This window comes from Triturus cristatus, chromosome 2_2, assembly GCF_964204655.1.
Source record: "Triturus cristatus chromosome 2_2, aTriCri1.1, whole genome shotgun sequence".
Lineage (NCBI taxonomy): Eukaryota > Metazoa > Chordata > Amphibia > Caudata > Salamandridae > Triturus > Triturus cristatus.
The window spans coordinates 802206572-802232341 of NC_140582.1; the positions used below are offsets into that span (position 1 = coordinate 802206572).

The 25770-nt window shown below is 45.9% G+C and overlaps 1 protein-coding gene across 1 annotated transcript in view; it reads right to left on the reverse strand.

Annotated features, from left to right (window-relative positions):
- Positions 1–25770, reverse strand: part of FIP1L1 (factor interacting with PAPOLA and CPSF1) — a 520306-nt gene that overhangs the window by 422540 nt on the left and 71996 nt on the right. The window contains exon 3 of the mRNA XM_085642102.1: positions 13708–13768. Coding sequence (XP_085498228.1) covers positions 13708–13768 — 61 coding nt within the window. The remainder of the gene's footprint in view (positions 1–13707; positions 13769–25770) is intronic.

Consider the following 25770-nt stretch of genomic DNA (forward strand, 5'->3'; position numbering starts at 1 on the left):
TTAAAGCGAATCCAAGTGGATGGACCGGATGAAGATACTTTTGATCCAACCCCAGCAGCTTTGCATTGGCTGTCAGCAAACCCAGGAAAGAGACATTATGGGCCACAAATCTCCTTGTCAAAGAAACAAGACTGTTATTGAGTCAGAAGATAGCGATTCATTTATTGCTATACTCTGTTCAGATCAGCACCATTTTCCTAAACAAGTAATTGCCTGTTGGGCAGATATTTTACCATTAACTATTTGGTGTATGATTTCTTCATATGAGGCAGTGTACTACTCTCTACACACTCAGCAGCTGCTTAAGACGGCCCAGAATATATTACAACAGATGCTGCCTATCATTTACCACAACTACAGCTATATAAACGAAACCATGAAGGATTTGGCAGCACAAACTGATTAAAGCATGAGCTACATCCTACCTCAAACTTAACATGCCAGCGTGAATGCAAAAATAAGTGACTAGCTCGATAGTGGACACTTTCATCCAACCCGAGCAGTCTTGATTTTGCGGAGAGTAAACCCAGGACAAAGACAAATTACTGGTCTATAGATTTCAGAACATTCAGAATGCAGCAGCCAGGCTTGTCCTCAACCTACCATGGGCCCGCATCACACCCACCTAAAATCACTACACTGGCTGTCCATCACCAAACAGTGCCGGTTCAAACTTCTAACGCACACCTGCAAGACCCTGCACAACAAATAACCTGCATATCTTAACCACAGAGTGAATTTCCACCATCCCTCCAGACAACTGCGCTCTGCCTCCCTCTCCCACATGCCCCGCATCCACAGAAGCAGGAGCGGCAGCCATGCCTACTCCTACCTCGCCGCAAAGACCTGGAACGGACTCTCTCCTCCTCCTCCTCCGGACAGCCCTCATTCTGCAGGAATTCAGAAATGGCCTAAAAACCTTGCTGTTCGACTTACGGCCTGCTGCAGCAGCAGCATCATCATCACCACCACTCCACCCAGCGCCTGGATACCCTCACAGGTGATGAGCAGCACTATACAAATCATGATAAATTGCTTGACAAGACACAACCTTCCAGGTCCAATATGCAAAACTGTCCTTATTTGAACTAACAGGGACTTGTTCTGGCTCTAGTAGTCTCTTGGATTAGTCAGCATCAACCTCTTCATTGATACAAGCATGGTCCTATTGCAAGGATGTTACTTACCCAGTAAGCATCTGTTCTGGGTAACCATACACAGAAATAGGGGTTGCGTTCTTCAGATGCAACATTTCTGATCTTTGGAATACTTTCTGTCTTGGAATACTTTGTCCAACTAGGTTAGTGCAGGTAGCCAACACAGGAGTCTGGTGTGAATTTGAAGTGTCAATCTTAACCCATCCAATTTTATTTGCATTAGCACGGACAACAATGTCAATGCATGCTGGTAAATCCACATTTGCTTATATTGTTGCTGTGCTGAATGATTCTGGGCTATCTTTCGGTAGCTTCTGAGTAAATAGAGGTACACCGCCTTGTATTAACTTGTAGGAGGCGAAATAACTGTTGGAGGCATGTGCGCTATAGATATACATGCTTTGCATACTCCTTCCATCTAGTGTTGGGTCCGTATGTTTGCAAGTTGTTTTTCTTCAAATAAGTATTTCCTAGTCATGAGGTAAGGTGACCCCTCCTTTCGGTGATAGTGCAGTTGGGTCCGTATGTTTGCAAGTTGTTTTTCTTCAAATAAGTATTTCCTAGTCATGAGGTAAGGTGACTCCTCCTTTCGGTGATAGTGCGCATGGGCATCGACTCCATTGTTAGATTGTTTTCCCACAGGAGGGTAAGAATTGAGTAAGTAAGTGCAGCATAGAGATCTCAATGCGTACAAATGTATAATGAAGAACTGCAACAACTAAAAGGTGCCCGGGAAGGTGGGTGGGTGCATATCAATCTACAGCTATAAATGCCAAGAACAGATGCTTACTGGGTAAGTAACATTATCCGTTCGAGGCATGTGTGCTGTAGATACACATGCTGTGCAAGACTATAAAGCAGTATATTCCCAAAGCGGCGGCTAACTTATAGATGTTGCAGTTGTTTGGAATAATGTTTTAAGTACTGCTTGGCCTACATTAACTGTTGTGCTAATACATCTACACAACAGTGTTTGGTAAATGTGTGTGCTGTAGACCATGTAGCTGCATTACATGTCAGCTAGAGGAATGTTGCAAAATAGGGTCTTCTGTCGCCTTTTTAGGAGAGTGGAATGCGCTCTAGGGGGTATAGTCAAAGTCCTTTTGGCTTTAGCATAGCATGTTTGAATGCATTTAGCAATCCATCTTGCAATACCAGATTTAGAGATAGGATTGCCTTTATGAGGTCGAGCAAATGCTACAAAAAGTGGTTTTGTCTTGCGAAAGTCCTTTGTTCTACCTATATAGTATAATGAAGCTCTGTTAACGTTAAGTGTGTGAAGAGCACGTTCTGCTACAGAATCAGGTTGAGGAAAGAAAACCGGTAACTCAACGATTGATTTATATGAAAGGCAGAAACTACTTTAGGAAGGAATTTGTAATTGGTCTGGAGAACTATCCTGTCTTCATGTAGCTGAAAGAAAGGCTCTTCTAGTGTTAATGCCTGTAGCTCACCATCTCTCCTCAGTGATGTGATAGCAATGAGGAAAGCAACTTTCCATGAGAGGAACTGTAAAAGGCATTTGTGTAATGGTTCAAAAGGTGGGCCGATGAGGCCTGTGAAGACAATGTTGAGATTCCACACAGGGGCAGGAGGAATTCTTGGCGGTATTACCCTTTTTAAACCTTCCATAAAAGCTTTACTTAACAGGACTCTGAATAGTGAGTGATGTTGGCTATTTTGTAAGTACGCAGCTACAGCTGCAAGGTGCAAACGAATAGACGTGTACGCCAGTCCTGTTCGTTGTAAATGTAACAAATAACGGATAATGTTTTGTATAGAAGCATCTAAAGGATTGATTTTGTAGTTACAACATACCGCAAATCTTTTCCATTTAGCAGCATGGCAAGCTCTGGTGGTATGCCTTCTTGCTTCTTTTATAATATTCATACAGTCTGGTTGTAAATTTCAGCACCCAAACTCTGACTTCAGGAACCAGATCACTAAATTCAGTTCTGTGGGATTTGGATGGCTGATTTCTCCATGGTTCTGTGTGAGAAGACTGGAGTTCAGGTGTAACTTTTGATGTGGAACTAGTGACCGCTTCAACCGGGTGGTGTACCATAGTTGACAAGCCTATGTGGGAGCAACTAGAATTTGTGTGAGGTGCCTGAGCTTCTGAACCACCCATGGAATGAGCAGGAGAGACGGAAAAGTGTAGGCAAATATCCCTAAACAGTTGATCCATAGGGCACTGCCCTTTGATTGCGGGTGCGGGTACCTGGAGCCGAAGTTAGGGCATTTTGCGTTTTCAGCAGTGGCGAATAGGTCTATTTGCGGAAATCCCTATTGTTGAAAGTATGGAAGGAGAACCGGTCTGTGAAGTTCCTATTCGTGTATTTGTTGCCTCCTTCCGCCAAGGAGATCGGCAATTTGATTGTTTACCTCTGGGAAATGTTCTGCCAGGAGACAAATGTTGTATTGGTTGGCCCAATTCGAAATGGTTTGAGGGAGTGTTGATAATTGGAGAGTGTGTCCCCGCTTGTTTCTGCACACAATACATTGCTGTCATGTTGTCTGTCCGAACTAGGACAGTCTTGGTTACGGGATGAGTTTGAAAAGCTTTTAGCGCTAGGAAGATATCCAATAGCTCCAGATAACTGATGTGGAGAGTCTTGTGCTTGTTGCTCCACAACCCTTGTATTGTGTGATTTTTGAGATGAGCTCCCCAACCTGTTAGAGATGCGTCCACTGCAAGTACAATCTGTGGAAAAGGGTCTATGACAGGCCGGCCTGCTGATGAGTTTTGAGGTTTCCACCACTGCAGACAACGATGTGCACAGCCGTCTACCAACACTAGATCGGTTAATTGACCCTGTGACTTATTCCACTGACGTGCCAAGCATTCTTGTAGAGGACGCATGTGAAGCCTTGCATGGGGTTCAATTGATATGCAAGACGCCATCATTTCCAGTAGGTACATGAACATTCTGGTTGGTACCAATTGGTTGGGCAGAATCTGTTGAATGGTAGCTTGAATATTGTGTATCCTGGTTATAATGGCAGACGCTAGAACATTGACTGTCTAGAGTGGCTCCAACATAAGACTGCATCTGTGAGGGATGAAAGTGAGACGTTTGTGCATTGATGGTAAAGCTCAGTCAATGAAGTAGATCTATAGTAAACTGAGTTTGCTGCAGACAGTTTTGGTGTGTGCTGGCTTTGATGAGCCAGTCATCTAGGTAGGGGGAAGACATGAATTGGTTGTCTTGTGAGATGAGCAGCGACTACTGCGAGGCATTTGGTAAAAACCGTTGGTGCTGTGGACACTCTGAAGGGATGCACTTTGAACTGGTACTGCTTGCCTGCTATGACAAATCTGAGGTATTTGCGATGAGCTGAATGAATTGGAAGATGAAACTATAAGTCCTTTAGATCTAGAGTAGACATGAAGTCTGCCATTTGTAGAAGTGGGAGTACTTGTTGAAGTGTTACACCATGTGAAAATGTTCCGACAGTATGATATGATTTAGCTCTCTCAGATCTAAAATAGGTCTTATGGAACGGTCCTTTTTGGGGATGAGAAATTAGAGAGTAAACCCCTGAGCCGTGGTACTGTATTGGGACTAATCTATTGCTCCTTTTAGTAAAAGACACTGAACCTCTTGTTTTACAAGTGTATGTGTTTTGCAGACAACCTATGAGATCGAGGTGGAATGTTTGGGGGATTGCTAGTAGGCTCCAGACAATAACCATGTTGGATAATTTCAAGCACCCATTTGTCTGATGTTATAGACTGCCAAATGGGGATGAATTGTTGAAGTCTTCCCCCGACAGGTGTGGTATAGTCAGGGGGGAAGCATGAGAAAGTCAGTTTGTTTGGGGAAGGAGAGTTACAGGTATGTTACACTTACCCCTACATTTGAAATTGGTGCCTCTGTAACCCTCAGAAAAAACCTCTGGAGGCAGAGGACTGGCTGCTACCTTTATAAGCTGAGGTGTTTTGATCTGCATGTGAGGTTTTTGACCCACCTCGATAGGAGCGGCGAAAGGAACCTCTGTTGGCTTTTGTCTGAAGCGCTCCCATAGATTTAGCAACTTCAGTGTCCTTTTATCATTTTTTCTAATGCCTGGTCGACGCTAGGACCGAATAAATGTTCCTTATCAAATGGTGTGGTAAGGATGGATTGCTGTACCTCAGGTTTAAAACCTGCAAACCTTAACCAAGTGTGTCTCCTAAGTAGGATGCTGGTGTTAACCTCCCCAGCTGAAGGTCTGCTGCATCTAGAGCACAATGAATAGAGGAATTTGAAATGAGCTTACCCTCATTTACTAAGTCTTGTGCTTTATGTTCTTCTGTGAGATATTGAAGCAATTGTTCCATTTCGTCCCAGTGTGCCCAGTCATATCTAGCTACAAGGCCTTGGGTATTCGCAATGCGCCACTGATTTGCCGCCTGAGCGGCTATGCGCTTGCCAGAAGCATCAATTAGTTTGGATTCTTTATCTAGTGGAGGAGCATCCCCTGATGTTTGAGAATTTGCTCTTACGAGCATTAGATACAACTAGGGAATCTAATGGCCCTTGATAAAAATGGGGTCTGTCGGAGAAGCCCTATATTTTTTGTCCACTCTAGGTGTTAAAATGCATGCTCTGACTGGATCTTTGAAAATCTCATCGGCAAGCCGCATCATGCCTTTAAGCATTGGAAGGGACTGTGATGATGGGTGTGTTGATGCTAAGGTCTCAAATAAAAAATCTTCCTCAAGTGATTCTTTGAAGAGCTCTACTCCAGGGTAATATGCAGCCCTAGTGTTTGGCTGGGTAAAGGTTGGGATTAGTATCATTTGGGGGATCCACTGTGTAATCTGTCCGAATATCCATTCCCCCATCATCATGATGTGATTGAGGAGAGCCCTGAGGCGTGATCTGCAAAGGATTGTCAGGTGGTGACAGAGGTACTGGAAGCGGAGGAGATGGTATATGAAAAGGACGGATAGCCCTAGGCTTTCTTTTCAAGGGGATGTTATAAGTGTCCTCTTGTTGAATCCTGCGTTTTATAGGTGGCTTTATGTGGATATGGCCAGTGTCGGGTGAATATGCAGCCTCTTTTGCTTTGGATTAGGCAGTAATGGAATTGTGTCCAGTTTCGGATCCGAAGGGGTGTTTTGTGGTCGGCGAAGTCTTTGGTGCCAAAGTTTTCGGCATCGGCAAAGGCTGACCTTTCGGCATGGAAGATTTTGGCTCTGAGCCAGACTTGTGTTTGGAACTGGAGGCTTTAGGCTCAGAGGAGGCTTTTCGTGGACTCTGTACTGAGCCGAAAGGCTTGACTAGTAGTTTTGGTGCCAGGCCCGAAGGCAGGGCATCAGAAACATTGTGTCGGTGGCGACCTTGGCCAGAAGGCAGAGGTGGTGACAAAAACTTGTGCTTTGCTGAACTTGTGGGGGCAAGGGGTCTTCAGTACTCACGTCACCTTGACCCTGCGGCAGTTCTCCGGTGTCGAGGTCTATCTCGAGTTCAGAGTCTGAATCTTGTACGGAGAAGGCTTCCTCCTCCTCTGCCCCCGAAGCCTCTAGGTCTTCTTGGCTGGAATCTTCACCAAAGATGTCTGGCGTGTCTTTGATGCTTTGAGGCTGCATCTCACGACGTCGAGACAGATGATCGCAAGGTGTCTTTTTTGATCGGAACGATCTGCTGGCATCGCAGTCTTCTTCCTTGTGCTCCGGAGACAAGCACTGGTTGCACACTTCATGTGAGTCAGTGCGCGGATACTTCGCGTGGCACCGAGGACAGAATTTAAACAGAGTCTGATCCATCGACAGAGAGCTAATCGGGCGCGGTTAGGCCTTGAAGGCAGTCTACGAGGCTTTCCGATCGAAGGTTGATTTGGATGTCGAAACGATATGCGGAGAAGTGGGAAACACGTCAGGAAACAATACCATCGAGGGTAGAGGGGATTGCGCGTCAAAGGGAACCCGAAGAACGGTTTCCAACCAGAGTGCAGCAATACACGTCCGACCCGATGCCGGAAAAAAACAATCTAGCAATGGAGTCCATGCCGATGCGCACTATCACCGAAAGGAGCAGTCACCTTACCTCGTGACTAGGAAAGACTTCTTTGAGGAAAAAACTTGAAAACATACAGACCCAACACTAGATGGCAGGAGTATGCAAAGCATGTACATCTATAGCACACATGCCTCAAACAGTTATTTCGCCACCTACAAGTTAGTACAAGGCGGTGTACCTCTTTTTACTCAGAAGCTACCCAAAGATAGCCCAGAATCATTAAGCACAGCAACAATATAAGCAAATGTGGATTTACCAGCATGCATTGACATTGTCGATGCTAATGCAAATAAAATTGGATGGGTTAAGGTTGACACTTCAAATTCACACCAGAATCCTGTGTTGGCTACCTGCACTAACATAGTTGGACAAAGTATTCCAAGACAGAAAGTATTCCAAAGAGCAGAAATGTTGCATTTGAAGAATGCAACCCCTATTTCTGTGTAAGGTTAGCTCAGAGCATCAGCGTCTTCAATAACAAGAAAGTGCTTGATAGGTTGCTCAGAGATGACATTTCAGTGACATGTTAAAGTTTTTTTTTAAATATTTAATATGTTGATAGCCTCAAGCTTCCACCACCTCCAATACACACATCCCATGTATGTACTTGAGTGACACATTGAAATTTGCTGTTTACTACCAATTTGGTTTGCCCAACGTTTTCTTGGGCTGTTGGTGCTGCAAATGTTTAGAAGAAATTTGAATGAGACCAGTTTATGGGTTGAGTGTATTGATGTTGGGTAGATAATTCTAGTCACTAAACCTGCAGGTCTAGTGATATTTTAAAGATTTTTTGAGCCCTCATACCAATGCACATAAACAGGGATAGCCCAGGATGGTGAGGCTGCTTTGGCGAGAAGTCTGTTTACAGCAAGAACTCTATTTCTGTTAAAAGATGACCATTCACGCAGAAATATTTATGAAACTATGCTTTGGCAACGTGACTAGTCGTTTACGACTGCAGTCGTTTATTGTTGGGTTTGGGGACAAAAAGGTTACTTGATCATTAATGAACAGGCATGCATGCGACTGACTTGGTGAGATACCTCTTTCTGTTTGGTATTTGGGAACTCCAGAGCTTCACTGGTCCCTATGCACACAGACCGCTCTTGATCCATAACACTTAAGATACGCTTAACACAAGGGGACTTGACTCCCAGACTAAGCAAATGACTATCCTTAGGCTCCTCCTGGAATCCATAGCAAATATTTGCCTCCTTCTGGAAACTCCCCTCCTGCCCTCTGATTATAGCAGGATGAACTAAACCCCCCCCTCTCCACCACCAAATATTCACCTTGGCACAGGCAAAAAAAGCAGGGGTAGCGATCATCTGTAGCCGCTCATTTGAAGGGTGGGGGTATTTATGGTGCATGCAGACAACATGACAGGGCTTTGGGTCTGGTATTTAGGCTGGGCTTCCAATTCTACACAATCCTTAACCTTTATGCTTCCAGCTTTCACCAAGAACCCTTCCTTCGATCAGCCAGCAAGCACTTTAGTAAATCAGGGGCGACCTAAGTGTAGTGATGGATAATAGGGCTGATCGGATGGCTTCCTGATACGACACAACAGGTGTTGCCACCACACACTTGCAGTGATGGATGCTCAAAATTGGTCTTTGGGATGCCTGGCAATCTATCCAGGTCTCGGATAGAGACTACACTTTTAAAGGGGCAGAAAAAAAAAAAAGACATACGCGCGCCTGGACCACTTTTTCTTAGATGACCATTTAATTTCCACAAACAAGGAGACAGAAATTGAGCCGATTGCCCTTTCTGACCACACTCCCTCGATGGATACACTGGAGCTCTGAGTCCCCCTTCAAGACATTTCTTCTGAAAGTTCAATGTTGTAAAGTAAAGTAATAGATTACCATACCATACTATGCTACACCAACCCAAGCCATGCGCCCAATCCCCCATGGGCAGCAGTACAAATGTAACCAATGCAACAACCAAATCCAAAACATAGTAGCAACTTTCCAAGTACTTTACAGGACCAGTCACACTCCAGAGAAATCTCTCTCAAAAGAGGAATTGATCGCTATTATCTATAAAGAGTCCTCAAAAATTTCTATAATGAGAAAATCTCAGAAGAAAAGCTTGAGATCTACATCTTTAAAATTAAGCTCACGCCCCAGGACTGTTGGAAAGGTCCCCTGGTGTATCGTCCACAAGGGCCACTTTTAGATTTCACTGCCAAATTGATGAAACGCATTGCCATTCATGGCATCTCCTCCAAACGGTAAATGCTTTTAGGCGATTTTAATATTCACTGCGAAAATAGTTCAAATATAATTACTGCTCAGTTCCTTGCAGACTTGGCCTCTCTAGGACAGGAAAAACTAATACAGGACCCACCCCTTTGGCGGCCACACACTGGATCTCATTTTGACCAACTCTCCACGCATACACACTGAAGCTCCTCATACTGTTGTATGGTATGATCACTCCTTGATTAATTTTCAGATCCTTGATATTAATGTAGCCCCTACCTTTAATAAGTCTTCTCACAGTGTTAAGATACAATGGCACAAAATCACCCAAGATACCTTTATGCGGCAATTTAAGGCCCCTACTATTGGAGTTGAGAGATATCAACTCTAGATTAGATTAATTGCATGGACTATAAAAGCAGCTATAGATACTTTCGCCCCACTAAAACAACAACACAAAGAAACGCAGAGGCATCATGCAGCCTGGTACTTACCGGAACTTTGTAAAGAGAAAGCAAGGTGCAAAAAACTAAAGAAATATTGGCGACAGTCTCATAAATTAGACAAGAAGAAAACTGTTTAAAATCCACAAGCACTTTATCACAAGAATATAAAAAGAAGCCCGGAAAGCCCATATTGCCGTCCAATTGAGCCAGGCAGGAAATTCCACTACAGAACTTTATAAAGTCCATGAATCCTTTACCCCTCCCACCGCCTGTGCCAACACTATCCATCCTTCTCAAGTACTATGTGATAACATTGCTGATCATTTTGAAGAAAAAATTAACAAAATATATGATAAATTCCCTACGGTCACAGATACTCCGAAAGCCACACCCAGTTCCATCTCATCTTTCACCAGGAATGATTCTTTTTTGAAAAATGTCTCCAACTAAATGCTGAAAAGACAGATTATGCTTTTTGCAAATGCCCAAAAGCTCTGGTCTGCAGAGTGGTGGCCTTCCAATTTAAACACAGCTCCGGTTACCAAGACACTGGTTAAAAATGTAGGTATCCGATTGGATCAATGTCTCACAATGATAGATCAAGTAAGAGCTACCATAGGTACCGGTTTTCACACAATGAGTATTTTGCGGAGAGTATTTCAGTTCCTACCACCTGAGGTGCGAAAAACATTTATTCAGGCGCTAGTCATAAGTCGCCTGGACTATTGTAATGCACTATTAGCGGCCACAAATGAAGCTTTAATGAAGAAACTCCAAGTGGTCCAGAACACTGCAGCCCGTTTGGTACTGAATATGCCACCCAGAACATCCTCACTACCACTTCTGCGACAGTTACACTGGCTCACCATATTTCAGGGAAGTTTAAGATTTGTTGCATTGTATATAAAGCGCTAAATAACGAAGGCCCTAGCTATTTAACAGAAAAACTACTCCCTTATCAACCGTGCAGATCCTTACGCTCAGGATTAAATCTCTCCTCATTACCCCCGCTTTAGGAAGTCTCTCATCGGGAGCAAGATCTTTTCCTATTTGGCTCCCCTATATTGGAATTCTTTACCTCTATCTCCGCTAGTGCACTGATCTCATTACTTTTAGGAAACTTCTGAAAACTGAACTTTTCCGCAACTGATATTCGGGACCAATGCTACATAGGGCGCAGGTAGCCCTGAGGGGGTGATTAAGGCGCTATACAAATCATTCATTCAATAATGGCAATATCTAAACTTAAAACTGTTAAGTCCCCAGGGACTGGTGGATACATGGCTAATTTGTATACGTTTTGCTGCTAACTGCTATCCCCAGCCTTAAAACTCTTCAATGAACTTGTGAGAGTTACTGAAAACAAGCTGTGAAGCAGAAGTGATGGTCTTTCATAAACCAGGGTAAGACCAATCCTAGTGCTCCTCGTAGTACCCCATTTCTCTCGTAAACATCGACCTGAAATGCCTCACTGGCAGCTTAACACATCGACTGGGCCACAGCCTTCCAGCTATGATAGACAGACCATGCAGGATTTTCTCCAGGACACCCAAGCAGCTGCTTCATACAATTGAGAACGCCGGACGAAAACGCAAGTGTCCTACTCCTATCCCTCAATGCCGATAAAGGCTTTTGATAGTGTACTTTGAATGTACAAGGCAGGGGTTTAGCAGTCCCTGGGACTATGCTCTCATCTCCTGAGGTGGATCATGGCAGGTTATAGCCACCCCACGGCAAGGATTCACGCCAATAGCACTATGTCCACCTCAATCAGCACAGAACGTGACACTAGACAGAGGTGCCCTCTTTTCCCCCTGATATTCGCCCTTACAAATTAGTCATATGCCGACACCGTTAAATGGAGAGGGGCGATAGCAGGGCAACCTACCTGCGCAGACACATTCAAGACATCAATGTTTTCTGATGATATCATGCTTTCGCTAACCGACTCCTTGACCTCAGTATCCCATGTGGTGGAAAAACTCTGCGCGTTTCCAACCCATTTCTAACTTAAAAGCAACCCTGGCAAATCGGAGGTGCTCCTATTGCATACCAAACCTCACCAGGTGCAGACTTTGAGCAAGCCTAATCTCATCTTGTGGTCTAGCAACTAACTTCTTTGGGATAACATTGGCATGAACAACCTCCCTGAACTATGCAAAGCTCAATGCTGATGTGTGTCGGAATTTCCTAAATATGATAAGACGTTTTGCTGGTTGGGGCGACTGACAGTGGTCAAAACAAGAAGAGTTTTCCCCCGAACCTTTTATTTGCTTCAGACCATCTCACTTTCACCCCTACTCTACTTAAACAGCTGTAGACTTTCATAAATAATTAAATAAGGCAGAACAAACAGTACCTTATTGTCAACAAGACTATTGACCAGTTAAATAAGGTCTGTTGAAATGTTTTCAGGCCACTAAGCTCCTCAATCCATAAACAAGTGGAGGAAGATAGAAACAGCAAAGCAATGGTGCTTTGTGAAGTGCATTATTGTCACAACAACTCTATGGCTGATCCCTTGGCTGTGCAGGTTGCAGAGAAGCTAGGGGCTCTACTCCTCACTGGTCACAAGAGTAATGTAAGGCATTTGGAACAGGCTTCTATCGAACCAATGATCATGAACAGGAATTAGGCTTTTGACGCAGTGAACACTCATCCCATGAAGAGGAGATCTGACTGTACACCATAACGCTCAGCACTCATCTCTTACCCAACCTGACTGAAAAATAGGGATGGGGAGTAGATCTGGTTTTCTTCAAAGCGTGTACCTTAGATAACATAGTCCTAGTCATTAGCTGGGCAGCTGCAGATGACGCTATGTGCCTAGGATTAAAAACCATCCAGAAAAACGTAAGTACTCACACCATGAAGTAACAACCTGTGCACCCGCCGTGAACAATGTGGTCACAAATTATGTAAATTCAGATGTCATCAATGATGTCAATGTATTCGTCATGAATGATGTAATATGTGAGAGTATAAGCAGTGCATGACGAGGGAGCAAGTTATAGTACTTCAGTTAACTACAACTGGTTAATTTCAGTGGTTTTATTTTTTAAATGTTATGTTGTGAAGTGACATTTTCACCTAACTTTAACGTCACTTCAAACTTTTTTTTTTTTGTTGTGAATTTAAGTATTTCTTTTTTTTTAATAAGTATAAAGTCAGATGGTATTACAGTATCTAACTATAATATCACTTTAACCTTTTTTCTGTAAATGTCTACAGTTTTTGAAACGTAAAGTATTTGATTACTATGCCCAACTATACCAACCCAAGCCCTGCGCCAAACCCCACCCGAGGGCAGCAGTGCAAATGTAATCATACCAACAACCAGTCAGTACATAGTATAACTGAGAATTATTCCAAAGACTTGCAAAAAAGGATGACTGGAAAAGTGTAGGTTAAAGTCCAGTCTGACAAACATCACCTAATCCCAAAACATTTTCTCTTTCACTCAATCATTTTTCTTTTAATTTTTTCTTGGTTTTGTTTTTTTGACAAGCTCATTTTATGCCCCGGTATAATTATTTGAACAACTGATGTCACACCCTCTCAAATTGTTTAACATTAGGTCACTATTCTTTACGCAGTACTGAAATAGAATCTCCACGTAAGCTTTTTTGTCTTAAGCTAAAATTTATATTGACAGTATTTATGTTTAATTACCAAAATACTTCTAGTCAGTTTTAGCTTGATATAAATCTCTATGTTGACTGGAATATGTCCACTGAAGAATGTGACTGGAATCCAATTTGTAAGGTAGAAATACAGGTAAAGGAAAAAAATACACACAAATTACAACAAAACAAAAAAATTATATATATATATATATATATATATATAGTATATATTAATTAAAGTTGATCTACATTACCGGCTTTAATATTCCATTTTCAGCAGTCCTTTCCAGTTCAGAGTGTGGTGCTGGCTTTATGCTGAAGAAAAAAAAAAAAAGGGTGGTTCTGTTAGATGTTACATCTTAAACATTAATTTATCACTCATCCTCATTAGGCGAATACATCATAGAAATGCTAAATGATATTTGCATTGGTCTCCGTTTTCCAATTTTCATGTTCACTGAAAGAACACAAAAGTGGCAGTAGTGGACAAGATAAAAGTTTCACATCAATCTTATAACTATAATTACTTGGAACATTTTCACTTACTAAATAAATACAACTGATCACAGGTTCTGAAGGAATTAGACTTTATTGGAAGATTGTGCTTACAGATAACACACCAGAGGTGACTGCACCTGTACTGTGGGTCCAAAGTTTCAAAACAAACTAAAATATTACCATGAGCCACTAGCAGGACTTTCCCTGTCACGGTGTTCTTTTAGTCTTAATAATGGAGCATTTCGCATGAATGCCCAAGGATTAGGGTCTTTTGGTTAGGTGAGATGGAACATAAAATTTTGATGTTGACTGAATGTTCGTGACGGAGCTGGAAGCCTCAAACCCAGCAGTCTTGGAGACCCTCAAATCCTTCTGGATAAGATAGAGTCCCTCAGAAAAATCATCTCAGATGGAGGAGGTCCACCATACAATACAGTGTCATACCCACAATGACCTAGGGGGACAGAGTGCAGCCGACTGACTATCCTTGAAGCTGCTGACTGACAGACTTGACAAAGTACAATTCTTACTACATCTCATGGATAGGCCACATTAATATAATAAAATAGAATATGCTGGCATTTCATCTGATCTGTATAAGGCACTGCAGATTTCTATTCGGACTACAGATCAGGGGATTACAACAGGTTTTCAAATTCACATGATATGTAAAGCAGGCTTGGGTGAACAGGAGGATCCTTACGACACCTAGATCTGAATGGCAGCTAGCTTGTTTAAACCTTATTGAATACTACCAAGCCACCACATACTCATTGTGGAGCAACTGGTACAGGACTAAGAAAAAAAACTGCCTCTTTGTAGAGTGGGCCTGGCTTATAACACATAAAAGGCTAAAAACATTGTTGCCATCAGCACTCACACTAGGACCACCTCAAGAAACAAGGGGATTGACTACTTTCCCATCGCCCTGTGTGGTCATCCACTTCAACTCCCACCTCTTACAGTCTATGGTGGGAAAGTACTTTAATACATGGAAGAAGGGGGAATGCTTCATGCCAAGACATTTATCTGGTGGTGCAACATCCAAGTCTTTCAAACAATGCAAAAAAAGAAACGTTTAGGGAAGAAGGCGGCTACTGACTGTAGTACTTGCAGCTAAGACACTTGGTGGTAAACCTTTCCAAAATAATGATGCCATCACACACCTCACTCACTTTGAAAAGCTAATGACTACATTATACAAGAAACAAGGTCTGATCTCAATTGTACTGCTTATTATTCTACGTTAGTGAGCACATGTTTCCTAAGATTAAGGTGTTAATTGTAAGATCCAATAGACAGTCTGAAATTGTACTATTTCAGCACTAGAACTTTTATGTATCGCACATGTCATTTCCATCTCCAGCAGTTTATTGCACATATTTATTTTCAAAACAGATATGCTTCTAAAGAAAATGGCACGAGAATATTGAGTGCAACTGTTCACACACTTAACAAATATGGTTGTTTCTGGCTTATGTTTCATTTTTTCATATGTTTATCATCACAAAGCCCTATCCTGTCGTACATCTCCTTGGCAATGAATCGAGTACTGCCACAATTTTCCTTGGTAATAGATCAAATACACACTTTTAATATAACAAATTTAGATTTGGTCATATTTCTTTGGTGGTGAATCAAGTACGACCGGTAAACAGCTGGTAAGGAATCAAGTACAGCTGTAATGTCTCTTGGTAGCATATCAAATACAGCCAACACATGTTTCGCTTGAGTGGCTTGTGGGCCAGGGGCTTTCTCAAGGCTGAAATTAGAAAAATATACATTTGACGGCTTATCTAATAATATTAAAGACCCTAGTGTAAAGTGCAGCACACTATAGGTAGGACCACAGTCAACTGTGAAGGTTTCACACTTGTGCTCCTTATTACTTATCCTTACTTGTGTGGTGGTGTAATAGTGATGATTTAGTTTGCATGAACATGTCCATTCATTACTTGTATTTGTGATCCTTCTCCAACATCGTGACCAAGGCCTGGTACGAACTCCCGACTGACCAACCGACATCAGACGCACCCCCTTCCTGAACACCTTCAGGAAGGCACTGAAGACCTGGCTGTTCGATTGAACGAAACTGCTGACCCCTCACACCCGCCCAGCCCCCCCCCCCACCCCCAATCGCCTTGAGACCTTCATGGGTGAGTAGCACACTTTAAAAAAAAAAAAAAAAAAAATGATTGATAACCTGTGTTATTCTTGCCTTTAAATATCCCACCCTCCCCTATTGACGATAACAATATACCCAACCTTGATACGAATAGAAAACCACAGGTTATTCATACATCTTTCAAATGTCTTATTATGTCTGGGAAGGAGGGTGGTCATCGCTACACTAACATTCCATTTACAGCGTCGAGCCGGAGATTTTCTTAAAACATGCCAGACACTACTTTTTGCTTTTTTTCCATCCTCTGCTCCTTAAGGCTGAGAAAATACGCCTTTACCGCAAGAAAGTCCGGCCCTGCGTGCCCTTTGGCAGCGGGCTGGATTTTCTTTCAAAGTTGTGACTCACGATCAACCCGCGCCCCCTCACATAGCAGCGGTAGCGGCTTTTAAAAAACAAACAAGCCCACAGGATAAAGGGGGAGGAGTGCTTCGCGAGGGACATGCACCCAGAGGCCGCTGAACCGGGCGTGGTGACTCACCTCGTCGACGTAGTCTTTACTGCCTTAGAGGAGATTAAAATTGTGATCCGAGACACTGGCAGCCCCCTCTCTCTCTCCCTCTCACACAGTGGCTGCCGGAGCTTGTAATTATGCGCAATGGTGTGATGCGACGCACAAAGACCGCACCGCTGAATATTTACATATTAAAAAAGGGGGAGCACAGAGTGGGGGCATCGAAATAGACAAAGGACTTAGCTTTCAAGGAAAAGCCCTTAAGAAATGTTCAGGCATGCTCTGGTCATGCCAGTGGCCAATTTAATAGGTTGGGAAACAGCATTTCTCAGACTAAAGTGGCTATTTTAAGTTGTTGGGCTATCCGATTGAATTCTGGCAGTTGTAGTTCAACCAACAGCAAGAACAGCTGTTTACTTGCGCAGAGCCCTACAAACCTTGACAAATACTCACCTCTTACCATGTCCCTCGAACCTTCAATACTATAGAGAATAAACTGGGAGGACTTCTAAATGAAGCTCTAGATAAGGTAATGGGGTCACTGGACGACACAATTAATAAAAAAATGGAGATGCTCTCCAAGAAAGGTTGGCCAGTCGCTGGCACAGGACACCTGAAGGGGTAGATGGGGCAGTTAAAGTCCAGAGGAAAAGAACTGCCGGAGAAAACGTACCTAAAAGGACAAACCAGGTGACATCACGCCTTGGTGGTGAAAAAGACGGTGCCTTGGGCACTTCAGGTAGGCAGGAAGAAGGCCCACAAGTTACCCATCTCCATCGATAGCTATGAAGGGTTAGAGGACGAAATAAACCTCTCCTACTCCTCTGATTTTGACAGATGTCAAGGATTAAGAGGTGTGAGAAGTTGGCCTGGTATATGATGTTCACTAGTTAAAGTGACCACCTTGTACCATGCCAAGCAACCCTTATGGTGTGGTTGTAAGTCAACCTTTTCGGACTAGCTGCCCTAGTGGTAGCGTAGGCTAAGCAGTCTTTCAGGCTAAACTCGTTTAGGCATGTGAAGCAAGCTGTTTTACCATATGTAACCCCCTTTTATACCAATGAAAGGACACCACACAGATATATATTTTGAATATATATGTATTTATTACTCAAAGTATCCCCTAGACTCTTTATGAGCACAGGAGCACAAATCGTTGAACAAGAAAGTATTACAATATACAGAAGTTGCACTTTATATGTATAGGCCCTGGTGGCCGCTCAAACCATATACTAAAATAGTGGTATAAGTACCACGAACAGGAAAGGGAAAAGGCGTAGGGCCTCTAGAATCGCTGGGCCTACAAGGAGCTAACTTCAGTTAGTGACCAGGAGGTCCACGGGTCACGTGTGCCGTGAGGAAAGTTACACGCGGGCGCCCATAGGTTTTCAATGGGTGCGTAAAAGTTCAAATGTTACTGCTAGAAGGGTCTTCTGGATGGACTACGAACTTAAGACTTAAAACCTAGACATTAGAGATGTTTCTCTACACTTGTGCACCGGAGTGCCAGCTTTACCTCACCCACAGGAAGCGGGTGCATAGGGCTCGAAGTGCGTCGGGTTTCGTCTATCTGTTCAATGGAGCCTGATGACAAAGATGCTGCAGGTCCAGAAGAGATGAGGTGGATCCAAGGGTGGATCGGAAGTGTAGAAGACCTGAAAGCAGAGGGGACAGTGTTCACAGTCACTAGCCAGTGACCGGCGTGGCACCAGGTAGGTACCAGGCGATGTCGGGTGCAAACAGGTGAAGAGGTGTAGCTTGTCTCTGCAGCCACGTGGTCCCTGAAGGTAGACGACGTCCAGGAGTCGGTTCACGAGCTGTCCCACGCAGGCTCTCGCTGTCGGCGGTGTCGGCGACTCAAAGGAAGCAAACAAGCCTTGGCAAAAGCAGGAGTCGCAGGAATCGAAGAAAGCTTCTAGCTCTGACCAGCAAGGTCAGAGAGGCTGCTCCTTTGGAGGGAAGCAGGGGCCAGTCTGGAGCAACCAGACCAGCGTCGTAGTTTTCAAAAAGGTTCGCCAAGATGGCCACTAGCCAACGGGCCAGGGACCGGGCAGGCGCGTCGAGTCGCAAAGTGCAGAGGGGCCCCACGCAGACCGTGGAGATGCTGGAGGGCTCACCTTTGGTGCAGATGCTACTCGGATGTTGGGCTTCTCAGGACCCAAAGCACAACTCGGAGGGAGCCTCTGTTGTCGCGCTTGCAGCTTGTCGAGTGTCTTCCAAGATGGCTGGCTCCCCATGTCTCGGTGCCTCCACGGGTTCCTTCTTTGCAGGGACTGTGGATCGGGCTGTGAGAGGTCTGGAGGTCCAGTTCTTGTCGGTCTCTAGGCTCGGACTCCGGCGGAAGGCGGCGGCAAAGCAGACGTCGATTCGCTGGTTGGTGCTTGCGTGAACAAGATGTTCACTCCCTGACCATAGGGGAGATTTCCTTCAGTCTTCTGTGCAGCAGAACGTCGAAGTTCCCGTCTTCTTCTTGTAGTTAAGTTGATTCCAGGATGTCTGAAGTCTTAGGACACAGCTCCTACCTTTAAGCGGATTCTAGGGGCCGGACTACCTGCTAGGTCCCTCCCTAAGGGTGGGACCAGGAAGGGGGGTGGTTACACCCCCAATCCTTTGTCCAGCTCGCCCCAGGTCCGGGGCTGGTGTGCCCCAGGACCGGTTTGAACTGGCATATGCACCGAGGCTCCTTGTGAGCCTCAGGCATGTCTGACTCTATTCAAGCCCTACCTGACCAATACACAAAATCCTGTCTGGGGTGGTGCTCGCACCTCCCCTGGCAGGAAACCCTTTGTCCACGTCTCCCAAGCTGGAAGGACCCCCAGCAGCAGGAGGGCAGACTTGTGTCTGTGGTGGCAGCATCCATTTTGTGGAGCTGAGGCTATGTCTGATTTTACCCGGGTTTCAGGTTCTGTACATGTCGTGTCCCTCTAGAAGGGTGGAATGCTAACCCCGTCGCCAGAACTGGCGAGGGGTTAGTATTCCAATTCGTATGACACCTTACTCAACATGTTTTGATAAAGCCAAACCAAAGATAGCATTTAACCGCGAGGTTCATAATGCACTTAAGAGTATATGGTATGACGATATCTGGAAACAGTAGAAGGAAGTTGTTCAGACCACTGCAGACAGGCTCAGCTCATGCCAGAGCACCATCTCACATGAAACCAAGCACTCTGCCTTCAGGATTGTTAAGGCCTGCCATAGGAGTGACTTATAGGTGAACATGTGTTCCATTTAAGGTTGGGTATAGGCATACTACACCTAAGTAAGAGGTGGATACACCAACTTACCCCAGCTGAGTGATCAGCCAGTTGTGTCAAATTGGACGACCAGACCAGGGGTGGCATAATACATGCTGCAGCCTCTGGGAGGCCTAGGGTACACCTATGCCCTGGGTACCTAGGGTACACTGTACAGGGTCCAATAAGGTGATCCTTACCAATTGTGTATATACCTAGGGTACACGGAGTCCATTTTAAAGAGAGAGCAGACAGGAGGAAAGGACCGTACGAAAGGTTTCGATAAAGGACTAAAGTCCTGCCAATACGTAAACCAGACATTACGGGCCCAATGACAAAGATGTTTGAAATGGCTGAGGCAGCTTACCTTGAAGACACTCATCAATCCTAAAGAATTGCACCAATGGGCGCAAAGAGCAATCTGCCTCCTGGGGAATGCGAATACTGCACTCTCCAACGAGTGAGGAGCACACTACTCAAAATAGACCCCAAACTAGTGGAACTGGCCACTAAAGAAGGAGTAGCTACCTGTTGGGGCCTACTCTTTGGGGATGACTTCATTAAGGATATGGCCAAATACGTAGGAGCGTTCAGCTCGATCCAAAAATCTCAAAGACATCAAGAAAGTCTTCCAAGATAGAGTTTTTGGCAGGGCCGAGAGAACACCGGGTCGGTTCCTCGTCCAGGGCCAAAGCTCTTCAAGACCCTCCCTGGGACTTGGCCCAAGATTTACACATCTAAGCTTCGCTACCCATTCAACCTTCTATCCCCAGAAACAGAGGTCCAGTGGTGAGGCTTCAGAGGAGAGCAGAGACAAAAAACTTTCTCAACAGGTAAGAGCTATGAAAGACCCTTCAGATACCCCTATAAAGGTAGGCGGCAGACTGGCCCAATTCAGTGGAAACTGAAATTTGGTGAGTCAGGACCCCTGGGTCCTAAATACAAAGAAGGGATACAAGATACACTTTCTAGATACATCAATGCAAAGGAAAATCCCTCCGGAAATGATCTTCTCACAGGAAGACTCGACCCGAGTATCGGTAAAGGACTTGTTGACCAAAGGGGCAATCCAAGAGGTAACAGAGCTAGGAAATATCAGCAATATCTTTCTAGTGGCGAAGAAAGACAAAAGGGATGAGGCATTGGGGCGCTAGGTGGCGCACACGCAAGATGGCCGCACTAGCGTGAGGCTCCGGCAGCCCGATGCAATAATCCCATTACTTATCCTGCTTTTTGGCCTCCTCACTGCCTGGAAATGGTGGTCCCTGCTGCGTGAACCCTGGTTGCAGACTCGACGAGCTTTGTGGCCGTGTTGGTCCGACCTGCTGTCTGATATGGCCTCCTGAAGTTTGTGACTTAGAGCAGCATCGGCCGCTACGACAGCCCACAAGGATGCAAGGCCCGGAGGTACGGTCGGGCAGCGGCGGGGGCGCATGGGGCACTCCGAATGCTAGCGGCGCTCAGCACAGTTTCTCATGTGATGGTGGCGAACCCTGCTTTGCGCAGCATCAGCGGGGTGGCTTCGACCTGCGCTGAGCATAAGAGTGACGGAAGAGTGGTTGATCCGGTGCGAGGAGGTGCGCATAATCCCCGTGGCAGCCTGGCAGAGCAACGGAGGTGTATGCGACCCTGGTGGATGCACAGTCGTACATTCCGAGACATACAGTGTGAGCCTGTGGCCCTTTCCGCCCCGCTGGGAGGAGAGCGCGGATCGGCACGGGCGGAACGCTGAGGGAGGCGGATTTGTGCACCTGTGGGGAGCGAAGTAGGAGCGTGCGGGGGGAGCGCTTTGCCTGCCCTGGTGAACGGGGGCGGAGTGCTGCCTGCATTACCTGACTGCGGCTGAGATAATCTCCGCGCTGAACCTCGCACTCCAGGACCTTGCGGACTGCTCCCTGTCCTCTACCAAACTCACCAAGCACTTCACCGTTTAACACAAGTCATTACCTTACAGGACATAGGCCCTTGTCTCAGTAGCCCCACCGGCCTTCAGCTCACTCATTAAAGGTGTCCCTTCAAGAACGACACTGGCAGATCAGCCTCTGCTCCATACTGTAGGTGTGAGGTGAAACACCTACGCTTTAGACTACATACTAGAATTGAGACTTGGATTTGCTTGCCACCCGGGAAAGCGGGATACTGAAGCTGGTGGCGACCTCGTCTTGGTGGTCTGGAGGTACCGCACGGGGTGGCTTGGGGTGTAGGAGCCTCAGTGGTGGACGTAGCTGGCGCTTTTCTCCCCTCAACACATTAGCTATTGTCAGTTGAGACTCGGCTGGTGGCGGCAGGCTCCTGTAGGGCGGCCTGGCATGTAACATCGCTGGCATTGGGACAGTCCTTCCAGGAGGAGAGTGTGGGCTGTGGTTGCGATACCTGTTGTGACTTTGCCTCCGGTGGAACAGGTGTAGCTCCAACACCGCACGGAGCAGGTTACAAGAGCCGACTACTGCGTAGGTGGGACTGTCGCTGAGGGCTGGCGGTGGGGGAGACTCCCTTGCTGTGCTTGGGCGCACTTCCCGGCATTGGTTGGATCGAGAAGGGGTTACCGGCAGTAGCACTGATACACCACTCAGCAGGGAGATCAGAGGATATAACCAACTTGGAGGCACCCTCCAGATTCACTGTCATCAGCAGCCATGGGCAAATCAGACGTAAGGCAGCCAAAGCTGAATTTTGAATCCATGAAAAAAGGTCCCCGCAGCTTGCCAGCAGACCGGGCTGTAGACAGTGGAGCGGAAGCATCGGGGGGGGCAATGCCACAAGATACTGATGTGCAAAGTATCCTGCAGGAGATCAGACTGGGCTTCGCCACCATTGTGGATAAGGTGGAAAGAATGTCGACGCGAATGGACGCCATTGCCTATAAGCTGGAGGGGCATAATGACAGGCTGAAGGAAGCAGAGAGACGCGTATCGGATACAGAAGACGCGACCTCCAGACATACGACGCAGATAGCCCACATGGATAAGCTACTCAAGCTCATTGCCGCTAAGAATGAGGACTTGGAAGCGCGCAGTAGGCGCAACAATATTCGCGTAAATGGCATTCCTGAGTCAACCAACACAGGGCAAATGGAAGAGTATGTCGAGAAGATGCTGCTGTCAGCGATTGGTGCAGAGTCCTTCTCCAGCCAGTTTATTGTAGAACAGGCCCACCGATCTCTTGGACGGCGCCCACCACCTGGCAGCGCCCAGAGACCCATCATAGCAAGGCTTTTGAATTATCGAGACCGCGATGTGGCGCTGTGGGTGGCGAGAGGCAAACAGACTAACTTTTGACGGGAACACGTTCTCCATCTGCCCGGACTTCACACCGATGGTCCGGGAAGAGTGGCGTAAATTCATTGAAGTTAAGAACAAGTTGCGAAAAGCTCAAATTGATTATGCGTTGCTATACCCTGCGAGGCTCAGGGTGACCCACCAGGGCAAACAGCAGTTTTTCACGAAGCCGAAACAGGTGGAGGAATTCCTTAAGCGGATCAAGCGCGCGTATCGCACTGATGGCAACATAGAGGCATCGCAGAGGTCCGCATCGATGGCAGCGGAGGAGGATTCGTAGTGTTTTAGACTCCTTTGCATTGTGCACAGAATAGCATGTGCTGAGCTGATCGTTCAGAGATAAGACTTACGGCGTACATAGTATAAGGGTTTCAGAGGAGGACCCAATATGAGCACTATAGAATAAACATCGGGCACTCTGTCTGCACGAGCCTAAGGCGGTCATCAGAGGTGAGCTCGGCGGGTGAGAGGCTGTGCTGCCACCTATCAATGTCCCCCAATGGGCATCCCCCCCCGGGAATGCTCTCTGCATACTTATTGCAGGGGCGGTAATGGGGTTGTTGTTTATGTTGGAATTTGGGGAGGGTGGGTGAATATTTCTGGCAGGTTGGGGTTGCTGCAGTGGGTGGGGGAGGGGGGGGGGGGGCTGTTGTGTTTTTTGTATGACAATCATCCCACAAGTGAATACTTTTGATGTTCTGGAGGCGTTATCAAGTGCATCAATGTGCGCATATATTACGCAAAGTCAGGAATTGCTTTCGCATTGAGTAGGGGTATGGGGGGGCCATCCAAGAGTATCATGTAAGTTGCTGGTAAAGGTTGCGATAGATGGCGGATAGTGAAACTGGAACGTTGAATATTATTACCTGGAATAACAGAGGCATGGGGGATCCGAGGAAGAAACAGCACATATTAGCAAATCTGGAGCCATGCTGCAGGAGACGCACCTCTCTCCCCACAGACCGAACACCTTTGCACACAAATGGGCGGGCTATAGAATCTTCTCTTCCTACTCATCTTACGCGAGAGGTACAGTAATCCTTATTAAGAAACAGATACCATTTCAGCTTGCAGGAACCAGCTGTGATCCGCTACATCATTATGGGCTAGGATATTCAATATAGGCTCTAGACATAGTATTTTGGGATGGGGGGGGTAAGACTTTAATGTAACGCATGACCCTGGCCAGGACAGATCACACCCTGCCGCTCATCATTGCACCAAAGCATGCGCGGCGCTTCAGGATACCATAGCTGCCTACAACATGATCGATGCTTGGAGGCACGCCCACCCACACGCTAGAGAGGGAACACATTATACTGCATAGGCAGTGTCATGGGCACGTCTGAATTATTGGTTGATATTCCGGGCCTGGGCCTGCAATAGTTTCGGTGCAGCATCTAGCTAGAACATACTCTAATCATGCCCCAGTTAGGATCTCGCTGGCGTACGAAGAACTTTACGCTCCGCGCAGGGCCTGGCGATTGCATGCACCGATTTTATTGGATACAGTCTTCCAGGCAGAGCTACGAGAAGAGATAAAGGATTTCTTTGTACGTAACAAGGGCTCGGTGGCTAGTGTGGAAAATATCTGGGAGGCGTTTAAAGCCACTCTCCGGAGGTTCTGTATCGCAAAAGGGGCGGGGTGTTAAGAGATATACTTAATACACTGCGTAGATTGGACGGGGAGCTCAAATCGCGGGATGCACAACTGGCTGCGAGCCCAAATAGCACCACCCAACTCAAATTCAGGGAAACGCTCTCGGAATATATGGAGATTGCGCAGAGGGAGACTCGTTTCCGGTGGAAATTCTGGGTGGCGCGCTGTTACGGAGAGGGCGATCGACCCGGTAAGGCCTTAGCACAAATAATAAGGAGGGACCGGCAATCCGGGTATGTGATAGAGGTGGTGGACACCGACGGAATGGTTCATGGTGACACTGCCCATATTCTCCATGCATTCACACGTCATTATACCCAGCTGTACACCACTCAGAGGGAGGACATCTTGGAATTGGACAGATGTGGCGCTGGGCTGGCTGAGCGATAGGCAGAGGGAGTTCTTATGCACACCATTCAAACAGGATGAGGTCAGGGATGCTATAATGAGTATGCAATCTAGGAAAGCCGTGGGTACGGATGGCATCCCCATAGAGTTGTACAAAACATACATAGATCTCATGGCCCTCATCCTACGCGAGGTGTATGAGGAATCCCTGGAGGTTGGCTGCCTACCGGCATCTATGAGGGAGGCTATCATGGTCTCCCTTTTGAAACCTGGGAAGTCGCCCCGGCAGTGCGACTCCTACAGATCGCTCTCTCTCCTCAACTACGACGCTAAAATTTTAGCCAAACTCATCGCCACTCGCCTGAGTCTGCTCATGGAGAACTTGATTCTCCCAGATCAATCAGGCTTCTTGCCCGGAAGAGCCACCTCTCTTTTAATTTACGAACTCTATTTGCTGTTCTCAAAAATGTCTCACCGGATTTACCGTTAGCCGCTGTATTCTTAGACGCCACCAAGGCGTTCGATTCCATTGAATGGGATTATATTTTCGGGGTTATGCTGCGGATGGGTTTTCCACCACTCTTTTTATCATGGATCCGGCTTTTATATCGCTTGCTGGTTGCTAAAGTGCTCATTAATGGGCATGCGTCGCAGGCCTTCC